Below are 12,144 nucleotides of genomic sequence, written 5' to 3'. Positions count from 1 at the left end.
AACTTTAATTAGATTCTTGATTTCTTTAAATTATTAGGATAATAAAAAGGGATAATTGTAAATTCTTCCATTTGTTCTATTATTTTAATGATTTATATCATTGTATCTAAGCTTGTGTCGATGAAATGACATATATGGTTGCTTCTTAATAATTGCAGAATCGTAGCAGCTTTGGTATAATTTTGAAGGGAGGAACATGACCAAGCAACAATAACTCAACGGGGAATCAGCTTACTATAAAGGTATTTTGGCGGTTACTTTTCTTTTTCTTTTTTTCTTTTTTTTGGGGGGGGGGGGTTATATATATATATTTTTTTTGAGAACAATATTTATTTGATTCCTCACATGTTGGTGTGAAAACTGACTTTTTAAAGTCAGAAGAGCACAAGAATGACTGATCAAGTATAATTTTTCGTACGTGCGCAAATTTGAAGGAAGATTGGATTGAATTTTTATCTATTACTCAATTAAATATTACTAATTAAGGTTTTTCATCTTGCTTGTATTCCAATTAAGACTTGAGGATAACACCATTTTTCTTTTCATTTCTCTTTAGTTGGTATTTTGTTTTAGTTGGTATTTTGTCTATTTCACTACCTCCTAAAGCATGGCCTTTGCTTCTTAACTTTTGGTTGTGCAGTCTCTGTTCAAACAATGGGCAACATGATGCATGTTCTTTTTTATAATCATTGGAAAGCAGAGGGGGCAAGCAGTATAATGGATGGATAGAGTGTATGGAGTTTTTAGGCCAAAGAGAGGTAGGAGGAAGGATGGCTGAGCTGTGATGGGTAAGAGAGGAAATTTGATTAAATGTCCCAGATTGGAAGGTTTTGGAGCAGACAATGAAAATGAGAGCAACCACATCAACCTACTTTCCTCTCTTTCAATTAGAGGATTTAGAATTATATCAGATTAATCATTTAAAATCACTTCTAGAGGAGAGGCTGCAGAACCTCATTTCTCTCTAGGAACTCTATATAAAAAGGTACGATGGACTGGGTTCTCTCCCTTGGATAGGCATCCTCACATCACTACTAAGCCTTAACATTTGGGAATGTCCCAAACTAACATCACTTCCTCAAGGGATTCACAATCTCACCTCTTTACAAGAACTAGGAATCGATAATTGTCCCAATCTGACGTCACTTCCTCAAGGGAGTCGCAATCTCACCTTTAAAAAAGTTGGAAATTCTTGATTGTCCCCTCTTACGGCAAAGATGTGAGAGGCAAACAGGTGATGATTGGCCATCATAACTCATGTCCCATACGTGTATGTGGATGGTCTGATCAACCAAGAAGAAACAATTTCTTTAGGTATGCATCTATCTATCTATCTATCTTTTCATCCCGAATTAAAAACCAACCACTGGTTTTTGAGGGTTTTGATATTTTGGACTACTTCTAAAACTATTCAACTTCTTTCTTATGCAGAACTAAACCATTTTAAAACTCTCTCTTTTCTTCTTTTTCTTTTTCCTATCTATAAAAGGTTAATCAGACACTTGATTTCTTCACAAAGTTATTTGAACAAGAAAGATTAGTATAATATATATATATATATATATGTATGTATGTATGTATGTATGTATGTTAAAATTTTAATTATTTGTATCTTTGTACATAAGACCATAATATGGTGTGTGTATGGTTGCTTCTTAATAATTGCAGAATCAGAATTAGAGTCAAAATCAGTTTGTTAACGCTTAGAGAGGACATAATCTAGGTCTACCATTGTAGGAATTAGCTTATTTTGCAGGTATTTCGTTGGTTGATAAGTCTGTCATTTGTTCTTCGATTCTTTGGTTTCTTAAATTCTCTCTTTTGTTGAGAAAGTAACATTTTATTTTAATGAGGTGATTAAATGAAAAATTTTTGTTTGCTTAATCACATGTCGAATTGTTAATGTAAGACTGACTTTGAAGTCAAAGAAGAATGAGAGAATAACTAAATGAGTCTAATTTGTTCATTCATGCACAAATTCAAATTAAGATTGGATTGAATTTTATATGTTACTCGATTAAAATTTACCAATGAAGGTTTTCCTTTTTGCTTGAATCCCAATTAAGATTAGAGGATACTGTTACTTTACCCATTTTTATATAATAGGTTGTTACACTCAAAACAACACCCAGGTTTTAGAACTTTTGGTTTTTCCAGTGGTTGGTAATTTGGCACTTTCTCTCTCTTCTAAAGCCGTGGCCCTTGGTTTTGAATTTGGCCGTGGAGTCCTATGTGAACATGTGGCAGCAAACATGAGTATAGGAGGGAAAGAGTGGAATCTGATGGTGTCTTTAACTACTTCAGGTATTTGTTTTTTTATGAAGAACCGAACACCAATTTTCTTGTTCTTGTTTCTTCTTCATCTTTGCATTTTCAGTTTTGATATTTTGAAGCTTCTCAATCAATTGATATCTCACGCAGAACAAATTAAGGCAACAACTAACCTGGCGCAAAATTTGGATTCTATTCAAAACTTTCTGGCCCTGAAATTGTGCAACAAGTCATGGACTCAATGGTTATCATCTATTTGCTTTATATTATTTGGGAAATTTCTTTCTGTTTTGTTTCCCTTTTGTATGTGCAAAGGACTGTTGCTACTTATATTATCTCATCACATAAACGGAGAAGAAAGGATAACATCTATATTGTTGTACGTAAAACTTCTTTGATGTCATGAGGTGATGTTCTTTGTTTCATTTCTGACAACTGTAGAAATGGAGAAAATCTTTTGACGCTTTAAGGGAGTATCTACTCTGCCAACTAAGACTGCAGGAATTAACTTATTATAATGTATTCAGTTTGGTCAAGTTTTTTCCTTTATATTATAAGCTTTTGACATGTTCTTGTATTTGCTAAATATTGATTTACACATAGTCATTTGGGTAATTAGTAATAGTAACTAACTAATGACTTATGTAGTTTATGCGGTGAGATAATAAGGCTGAATAATATCTTCTTTTCCCAAATGTTTTTGGAGAATTTGTTTTTTGTCAAAAGCATAAAATGAGATCAAGTCCAATAGGTTTATTTAGTCTAGCGTGCCTATACATGCTCACAAATCTTACGGTATATGTAACAAAACAATTCTCCATCATTCCATTTCTTATCTCTTTATTTGAAAAAATATAAAATTTCCAATTATATTCTGGACATGTTCTAACATTCCAGATAAAACCTTGGTAATCTGTCAACTTTGTTACTTTTTTTCTATTTTTTTATTTTCCTACTTTTATAAGCCAAGTCACTTTAAAAACTTTTTTCCCTAGTGGTTTAATCTTTTGGATCTTGTGGCACCTGCCACTGCTACAGCCTCTACCTCATCTCCAAATATATCAAGGTAAAATATTCTTATCATTTTTATTGTGCCTTAGCTTCTTATTGTTGTCCTCCCAAAAAAAGTTCTTTCTTTGGTAAATTCAATAATTGTTTTTGTTGTTCTTGTGCTGAAAATGTTTTATTTTTGCAGATACTTCATAACTTCCATTATTGTATGAATGAAAACTGAGCATCCAATTACCTTGTAGGAATTAGCTTGTTATTCCAGGTATGCTTTCAGATTTTTTTTGGGTGTGTTCCCTGTTATGTATTTATGTTTAAATTTTTCTCCAAAATTTCAAACAGAATGGTAGAATATCCTCTTTTTTCTTACTTCTTTACCTACTATTTTATGATGGTTTATTAATGCTGAAAACTTGAACTTGAAAACTCGTATTCACATGCACTAGAATCCTGTTCGTCTAGTCTAGGAAGATTTCAAGCTGAAAGAGAAATAACTCAAAGAAAGAACAAAAAGGGGCAGAAAAGTATCATCAAGCGTATTAGAAAAAATCGATTTTCCACTAAGAACACAATTAATTGGATTTGTGCTAATGATAGGAGTGTCTGTTTCATGTTATAGTTTCAGTTTTCTAATAATATTCCTTCTTTTGCAGTTGGGATGAAGGTCACTTCAACAATTTCTTTGAAGCAAGTGCAAAGTGTGAAGTTGATCCTATCTTTGTGTACTATAGAGAGTAAAGAAAAGGGAGAATTTTGGTTGAATTCCACTTTGAGGAGTACGTTGTCTTTCACCTGAATTCTCCTGTTACATTTTGTTGTTGTAAGTTATAATCTTGGAATTTTCCTTATACAAATATTGCTGCTTGGTGAAGTTATTAATCAAGGAAGAATTGGTGATTGAAGCTTTGTCCTATTGTATTCTCTCTAGAAGCAAGTTTTGAGAAGCCTTCAGAAAAGGCAAATTTGAGTTCAAATAAAAGCTGGTATGCAACTTTACATATTTCTCACAACAATTGAAGTTAAATCCAACTAATTCTTGCCACTTTAAGTGTGAATGTATGCCTTCCAAATCTTGTCGATAGTTCACTCCTTTTACCTCTTGCCAGTTTCAGTTTCAGCTCCCAATGTTACACTCATCCTTTGCCCATATGTTTGCTGGAGTTCTCTTGGATTTTTTTTTGGTCCAACTTAATTCGGTAAGCTTAGTCATTTATTACTTCAAGGTTTTTTGTTGGTTTATTCTTCTTTTTTTCTTGTTGTGAAGACTGTTGTATCATATTCTGTAGGTAAGATACTTGGAGCTTCTGTTCTCATTTTGCAGACTAATTGTTTCAATGTTGGATAGCTGTTCTTTTGGGTTATTAGAGTGCAAAATAGAGGTAGCTATAAAATTTTAAGTAAATGATACAAGTATGCTGTTATTGATTAGTATTTAATATGATATTTTAACCATTGTTTCCTCTGTAGATGGCGGTTCCATTGAGCACACAACTTGTCTCAGCTCCTTTTCCATGAGAGGTGAGCCTACATGTTTCTTTTTTGTAAAATTGACAGTTCCTTTATATTTTTAAATATCTAATATTCAAATTTTAGACTCTATTCTTTAACCAGTTTATTATGGAAAAACTCCCTTGTTTCCTTTCGTTGTGGGGTGAAAGTTGTTTGCATGCATGATCATATCTCCAGCTATTTGAAGAAAACAAAATGTTTCTCTAACTCCCTTATTCTTTGTCAGGGATATCAGCCATTATATGGTTGTGAAGTTAACCATTGGAGGGTCATCAAAAGGGGATTATTCAACATTAATACAGAGCAAATTTTGTATTAAGTCTAGAATTTGACCTATTACAAGGAAGATGGTTAAGATCGCTCATGATAATGTGGATTGGTCATTTGTCCTTCTTTGGAAAAGTATTAGTCATCTTCAACAGTAGCGCCAGAGAATGAGAACAGTTGAACAGATTCATTCATTTCATTAGGAATGCTGATTTTGCAATTCTCAACTTGTTTAATGTTGCTGTTGGTTAGAGTATCAAATATTTCATTTCTTTTTCAAATTGTATGATTTGGATGGCCAGCTTTGTTCTGCACTTTCGTGTGAACCAGTTTGTCAGGCTGTTCTTTGCTACCTGGATTTGATTATAGCTATTGGCTGCTCTCCATAGTCCATACTTGTATGTCAATTTATGTTTTGTATTAATATTTATATGGTGAAGGAATATTCCAGAAAGAAATTTTTTTTTTCTTTTTTTAATAATAAAAATTCAGATTTATACAATGTGTTGTATCATGTATGACTCAAGTTTTACATATGTATGAACACCTTCACTGTAAATGAGACTATTATACGTCTGAAAGTGATACCTTATTGTAGCAATCCTTGTTTCAACTTTTTTATTTATTTATTTATTTTTTAAAGGATTTTTATGAAATTTTTTAAAAGAGAATTTAATAGTATATTAGCATTAAGAAAAAGGTTTTTTTTTTTTTTTAATGGAAATAGGCACTTTTGGACGGTAGGATTAATCGTGACAAAACATGTAAATTTTATGGACTGAATTATAAAAATGAATGATGAGAATATCAATTGAGCAATTAAAAAAATGTTATTTGTATTTTACACTAAAATTTGAAATGTTATTTGTATTTTAGCCTAAAATTTTTTGTTGTGTACTATTTTCTTTTTTAACCTATATTATTTAATGATACCAAACTTAAGAAAATGATGACTTGAAATTTGTACATTTCCATTTGAAAGATAATGTATTAAATAACAATCTTCTAAAAAGTTGGATTTTTCAAATAAGGCCAATAGTATAGGACAGAGAGCAATATGTACTAAAGATTAGGTATTTTTCAACTTGGATTTTTTTTGAGAATCACGTCTTAAGAATATATGCTTCCACATAAGTGATACATTTTTTAGGACATGCTTTTTATATAGCACACTTTTAAGTATACTAATAAAACATTATGCCCTTGTCTACACAAGTGCAAATATAATCCTAATACTAAATTTCTCTTAAGAATTATATAAGAAGTTTGCTTACTTTTTAAAAAAGTGCGTGAATCATCTACCATCTTTTTTTTGTTGTTGTTTAATAATAAAAATTGGGATTTATACTTTATGTAACACAAATACATTATGAACTCCTTTGCTCTAAATGAGACTCTATTCCAGTAATGCTTGTTTCAACTTATTTTTATTTATTTATTTATTTAGTCTATTTTAGATAAATATAGTTTTTTTAATTTTTATTTATATTTTCTTGATATATAGTTGTACTTTTACACAACTTTTCTCCTAGTGTCAGCATCAACAGAACCGTGTGCCACCATCAACCATTCAAAGACAAGCTACAAGATTTTGGATTAGAAGATAAATGTGTGTGTGGCTACTCTAAGCTCATCTAATACTCCTGTAAGAAAAACAATGGCTGAAGGAGCTTTGTTCCACCTTGCAGAAAAAGTCCTTGAACTGCTGCGTTCCTTAACTCTCCAAGAGGTCAAACTGGCCTCTAGTGTCAAAACAGAGATTGAAAAACTAACAAACACTGTTACCACAATCCAAGCAGTGATTCTAGATGCAGAAAAGCAGAGTTCTCAAGACCATCAGATCAAAGATTGGCTCAGAAAGCTTAAGGATGTTCTCCATGATGCAGATGACTTGCTGGATGATTTCTCCACTGATGTTTTGCGACAGAAAGTGATGACAAAGAAGGTACGCATTTTCTGTTCAAGTTCTAACCGGCTTACTTTTAGTCCTAAGATGGGTCATGAAATAAAAGCAATTAGGGAGAGACTAAATGCCATTGCAAAAGATAAGGAGGATTTTCATTTTAGTCAAAGCTTCGTTGAGCCACAAGTCATGAATAGGGAAAGGGGAGCTTATTCTTTTGTATTTGAAGAAGTTGTTGGGAGAGAGAATGATAAGGAAGTGATTATAGAACGTCTTTTTAATGATAATGTTGTAGAGAATATTTCTATCATTCCAATAGTTGGCATTGGAGGATTGGGGAAGACAACCTTAGCTCAGCTAGTATATAATGATGAAAATGTGGACAAAAATTTTGAGCTAAAGCTTTGGATTTCTATCTCTGATATCTTTGATGTAAAACGAATTGTTAAAGAAAGTTTAGAACAATTGACAAAGAGGAAGCATGAAGGAAGCTTTGAGATCTTGGAAAAACAGTTTCGAGAAGGATTTAATGGAAAAAAATACTTGCTTGTCCTGGACAATTTGTGGATTGAGGATAAAAAGAAATGGCTTCTCTTGAGAAATTTGCTAATGGTTGGTGCAAGAGGAAGTAGGATAATCGTGACCACACGCTCAAAAAGGGTAGCATTTATAATAGGGTCAATTTCATGGTATGCTCTAAAAGGCCTACCTATAGAAAAGAGTTGGAGCTTGTTTGTAAAAATGGCATTTGAACAAGGCCAACTGCTAGAACACCAAGCCTTTATAAGCATAGGAAAAGAGATTGTGGAAAAGTGTGGTGGGGTACCTCTCATCGTAAGGACAATAGCAAGCTTGCTACATTCCAAACCTTCAGAAAATGAATGGCTATCCTTCAAAAACTATGAACTCTCAAAAATAACACAACAAGAAGAATATGATATTTCATTGACACTTAAGTTGAGTTATGATCATCTACCATCACACTTAAAGCAATGCTTTGCTTATTGTAAATTGTTTCCAAAAGATTCCAAAATTGATGTAAAAACACTTATTCATCTTTGGGCAGCGCAAGGTTTTATTAAGTTATCAAATTCAAAGCAACGCATTGAGGATGTTGGCAAAGAGTATTTTATGGTATTACTTTGGAGGTCTTTTTTTCAGGATGTAATAAAAGATGAATTGGGCAATATAGTATTTTGCAAAATGCACGATCTCATGCATGATCTAGCAAATCTTGTGGCTGGGGCAGAAAGTACCATGTTAACTTTAAGTGAGGAAAATATTGATGAAAAACTTCGTCATGTATCATTTGATCTTAGGTATTCATTGAGGCAATTCCCAATCCCCATGGTTAAAGGAATGAAAATACGAACAATTCTTGGAGCTAGTGTAGGGCAAGAGTTGGGTAAATTAACTTGTGATGCACTCATTTCAAATCTCAATTATTTACGCACATTAGATTTGAGTAAATTAAAGCTATGTGTAGTGCCAAATTCAATTGGAGAATTAAAGCATTTACGATATCTTGATCTTTCTGAAAATGAAGATATTGAATTTCTCCCTAATTTCGTTACTAAACTGTTGAATTTGCAAACATTAAAACTCAAGTATTGTAAGTCGCTTAGAGAATTACCGAGGGAAATTAAAAATTTTGTCAATCTCAGGCATCTAGATATTTTTGAATGTCAAAGATTGACTCATATGCCCCTTGGACTTGAACTTTGTACTTCTCTTGAGATACTACCACTTTTTGTTGTAAGCAAGGCTAAGTGTAGTGGTGGATTGAGTGAATTGAAGGAGTTAAGTAATTTGGGAGGAAGCCTAAGTATTAACAATTTGGGACATGGAAAAGATGACATGCTGGAGCTGGAATGTGAAGCTGCAAAACTGAAGGAGAAACAACAACTTCAACAATTGAAATTATGGTGGGACTCAAGGTGGGCTGAAAATAATTTAAGTTATGACGAAATGTCACTAGAAAAGCTCCAACCACATCCAAATCTTAAAGCTTTGAAGTTGTGGTTTTATATGGGTGTGATAATTCCAAGTTGGGTTTCTTCGCTCACTAATATTGTTGATTTGGAATTCTATAGAAACAGAAACTTGCAACACCTCCCACCATTAAATCAACTACCTTTTCTAAAGTCCGTCATCCTTAAGTATATGGAAGCACTTGAATACATATCAAAAGATACTATTAGTAAAGCACTTGATTCCTCAAAAACAACATTCTTCCCATCCTTATCTTCTCTCATAATGTATGAATGCCCAAATTTGAAGGGTTGGTGGAGGAAAGTTGATGGTAATGAGCCAGGCCATCTTTTACTACCCTCATTTCCTCGTCTTTCTTTTTTAAAGATTACCGAATGCCCTCACATGTGTTCCATGCCCCTGTTTCCATATCTCAAAGAAGGGCTTGTATTAGATACAACTAGCTTGAAGGCATTTCAGCAGACAATGAATATGGGAGCAACACAGAGTCCATCAACAACAGCAACGACATCAACCTCCGCAACATTAGAAGAGGTTAACGATTTAGAATCTCTTCTAGAGGAGAAGTGTTTACGAAACCTCGTTTCTCTCCGAAAACTCTTCATTTACAACTGTAATGGACTCAGGTCTCTCCCTTGTAAAGGTATTCAACATCTCACCTCACTTCAAGAGATGGAAATCATGTACTGCAATGAGCTTGCGCTACTAAACGATGAAGATGATGGCATGCAATGGCAAGGCCTTAGGAGCCTCCGTTTTCTTCATTTAGAGAGAATTCCAAAATTTGTGTCTCTTCCAGATGGGCTTCAACATGTTACCACTCTAAAATATCTCAAAATTATTAATTGTCCTAATTTGATGGCTTTACCAGTGTGGATAGGCAACCTCACATCACTAACAAAACTTGAAATTGACAAATGTCCGGAATTAGCATCACTACCTCAAGGGATTCACAAGCTCACTGTCTTACAAGAAATAATAATTACTGAGTGTCCCCTCTTACAACAAAGATGCCAGAGGCAAACAGGAGAAGATTGGCCCAACATTGCTCATGTCCCATATGTGTATGTGGATAATAAAGCAACACAAAGCTTCTTAAGGTATGGATCTATCTTTTAACCCCAAAATTTGAACCCTATTCAAAACTGCAATCGTGGGTCAAGAACTCAGTGGTAAATCATTTTTAAAATATATATATATATATATATATATATAATTTCTTTGCTTTTTTATCCATCAAAACTTTAATTAGATACATGATTTCTTCAAAATACTAGAAGAAAAAGGATATTTAAATTCATTCATTTATAAAAGTTTCAAACATATTTCTGTTAAATACTTTTTTTATTATTTTATGAATCTACATGTTGGTGTGAAGACTTACTTTAATAGTCAAATAAGAAAGAGAGTGATTGAATGAGTACAATTTGTTCGTACATGCACAATTTCAAAGGTAGATTGGACTGAATTTTATAAGTCAGGTTGCTAATGCTTAAACATGACTGTAGGAACTTTTTATTTTCAAATGGTTGAATCTTTTGGACCTAGTTGCACCTTCTACTGCTGCAGCCTCTACCTCATCTCCAAATGCATCAGAGGTAAAATATTCTCATGATTTTATTGTGCTTAGCTTCATATATATTGTTTTCTGGCCAAAAAGAAAAGTTCCATGTTCTTTCTTTGGCAAACACAACGACAAAAAATTTGTTCTTGTGCTGAAATGTTCCATTTTATGGTGGATGCTTCATAACTTCCATTGTGTGCGGTCTCTGATGCTTCATTTTTTATGTGGCTGGTTCTTAACATTTGGTTGTGCTGTCTCTACGAAAATTGGGCAACAATGCAGAGGGAGCCAGCACACACTGAGTATGGAGGATGGTGTGATGGTGGATGAAGTGTATAAAGTTTTTAGGCCAAAGAGAAGCAGTTTGATTAAATGTCCCAAAAGTGGAGTAATTTGCTGCAAAGTGATGCAGAGGTAAAAGAAAATTCTGGCCATTTAATTATTCTTATCATTTTTGTGCTAATTGCCAAAAGATTATGTAGGAACCAATATCAACAATCTTCCTATAATCATTTAGATAGTGAATTAAATACAATATATCTCTCATGAATCTATTTCTGATGGACATAAGACAAAATAGATTCTTGTTCTTCAATTGTTTTCCTTGTTGTTAGACTATTGCATTGTAGGGAAGATACTTAGAGCCTCTGTTCTTTTGCAGACCGATTGCTTTAATTTTGGACAACCATTATTTGAGTAAAACGAAACCATTTAGCGGATATTGATTAGTACATAATATGATATTTAAAGTATTTTTTCCTCTAAGATGATGACGGTTCCATTAAGCACACAACATGTCTCTTTGTGTTAAAATGAACAGTTCTCTACATTTTTAAATATTTAGTATTTGTATATTGGACTCTCTTCATATTATTATTATTATTATTACAAAATCCATTGTTTCCATTCATGACCATATACGTAGATATTTGAAGATAACATGTTTCTCTAACTCATTTCTTATTCTTTGTCAGGGATAAAAGCCATAATATGGCTGTGAAGTTCACCATTGGATGGCCATCAAAAGGAAATTATACAACATTAAGTATACATAGAGCAATTTTGTATTAAACATTAAGTATACATATATCGCAAATTTTCTATTAAGTCTAGTTTTGAACTATTACAAAGAATATCACATAATGATGTGGATTGGTCATCCCCTTCCAAGCACACGCGTTCTTGTGTGTGGGGCCCACACTTCCAACTAGGGCTTGGTTTTGATATCATCTGTAATGACTCAAGAAAAAGCGCTAGCCACATCTGCGTTATACCTTAAAATGACTAGTCATAATTGAAGCTCTATGTAATTGTTAATAAAACCTAGTTCAACCTAGTATATGCCCGATGTGAGACTTATTACACAACCTATCTGTGGGAGGACTTTCGTTTCGGCCCCCAATCAGGTATTGTTCACTTTGAGATAGGCAATGATCAACCTACGTCCCACTTGCATAAATTTGCTCAATCCCACATCGGGGAGAGATGCCCCCCACTCATGCCTTATAAGCCTTTGGCCTAAGGATGAGTGTACCACTTCAGTACACCATTCCTTAGGCCAAAGGCTTATAAGGCAAGGGTGGGAGACGTTTCTCCCCGATGTGGGATTGAGCAAATTCGTGCGGATGGA

At 33.5% G+C, this 12,144-nt stretch overlaps 2 protein-coding genes across 30 annotated transcripts in view; both read left to right on the top strand.

Annotated features, from left to right (window-relative positions):
* LOC115983804 (putative disease resistance protein RGA3) overlaps window positions 1-12,144 on the top strand; it is a 69,503-nt gene that overhangs the window by 4,279 nt on the left and 53,080 nt on the right. For 4 of the 25 annotated variants that reach the window (XM_031106613.1, XM_031106612.1, XM_031106614.1 and 1 more), the window contains 11 exons: window positions 159-242; window positions 641-1,314; window positions 1,669-1,756; window positions 2,107-3,337; window positions 3,467-3,544; window positions 3,933-4,055; window positions 4,152-4,262; window positions 4,386-4,475; window positions 4,566-4,658; window positions 4,747-4,797; window positions 5,015-5,291. The exons of 1 other annotated variant lie outside the window; for it this stretch is intronic. The gene's annotated coding sequence lies outside the window, so the exon portion shown is untranslated. Of the gene's footprint in view, window positions 1-158; window positions 243-640; window positions 1,315-1,668; window positions 1,757-2,106; window positions 3,338-3,466; window positions 3,545-3,932; window positions 4,100-4,151; window positions 4,263-4,385; window positions 4,476-4,565; window positions 4,659-4,746; window positions 4,798-5,014; window positions 5,463-12,144 lie in introns of those variants that run through there. 20 more of the 25 variants (XM_031106605.1, XM_031106611.1, XM_031106621.1 and 17 more) reach the window with 20 other exon arrangements.
* LOC115983794 (putative disease resistance protein RGA3) overlaps window positions 6,669-12,144 on the top strand; it is an 82,472-nt gene continuing 76,996 nt past the window's right edge. For 3 of the 5 annotated variants that reach the window (XM_031106574.1, XM_031106572.1, XM_031106569.1), the window contains exons 1-2: window positions 6,669-10,050; window positions 10,459-10,928. In XM_031106574.1, coding sequence (XP_030962434.1) covers window positions 6,713-10,050; window positions 10,459-10,483 — 3,363 coding nt within the window. In that variant the 5' untranslated portion in view covers window positions 6,669-6,712 and the 3' untranslated portion in view covers window positions 10,484-10,928. Of the gene's footprint in view, window positions 10,051-10,458; window positions 10,929-11,488; window positions 11,648-12,144 lie in introns of those variants that run through there. The other 2 variants (XM_031106571.1, XM_031106573.1) reach the window with 2 other exon arrangements.

This window comes from Quercus lobata, chromosome 4 (assembly GCF_001633185.2).
Source record: "Quercus lobata isolate SW786 chromosome 4, ValleyOak3.0 Primary Assembly, whole genome shotgun sequence".
NCBI lineage: Eukaryota > Viridiplantae > Streptophyta > Magnoliopsida > Fagales > Fagaceae > Quercus > Quercus lobata.
This window is presented reverse-complemented; position numbering and strand designations above follow the sequence as displayed.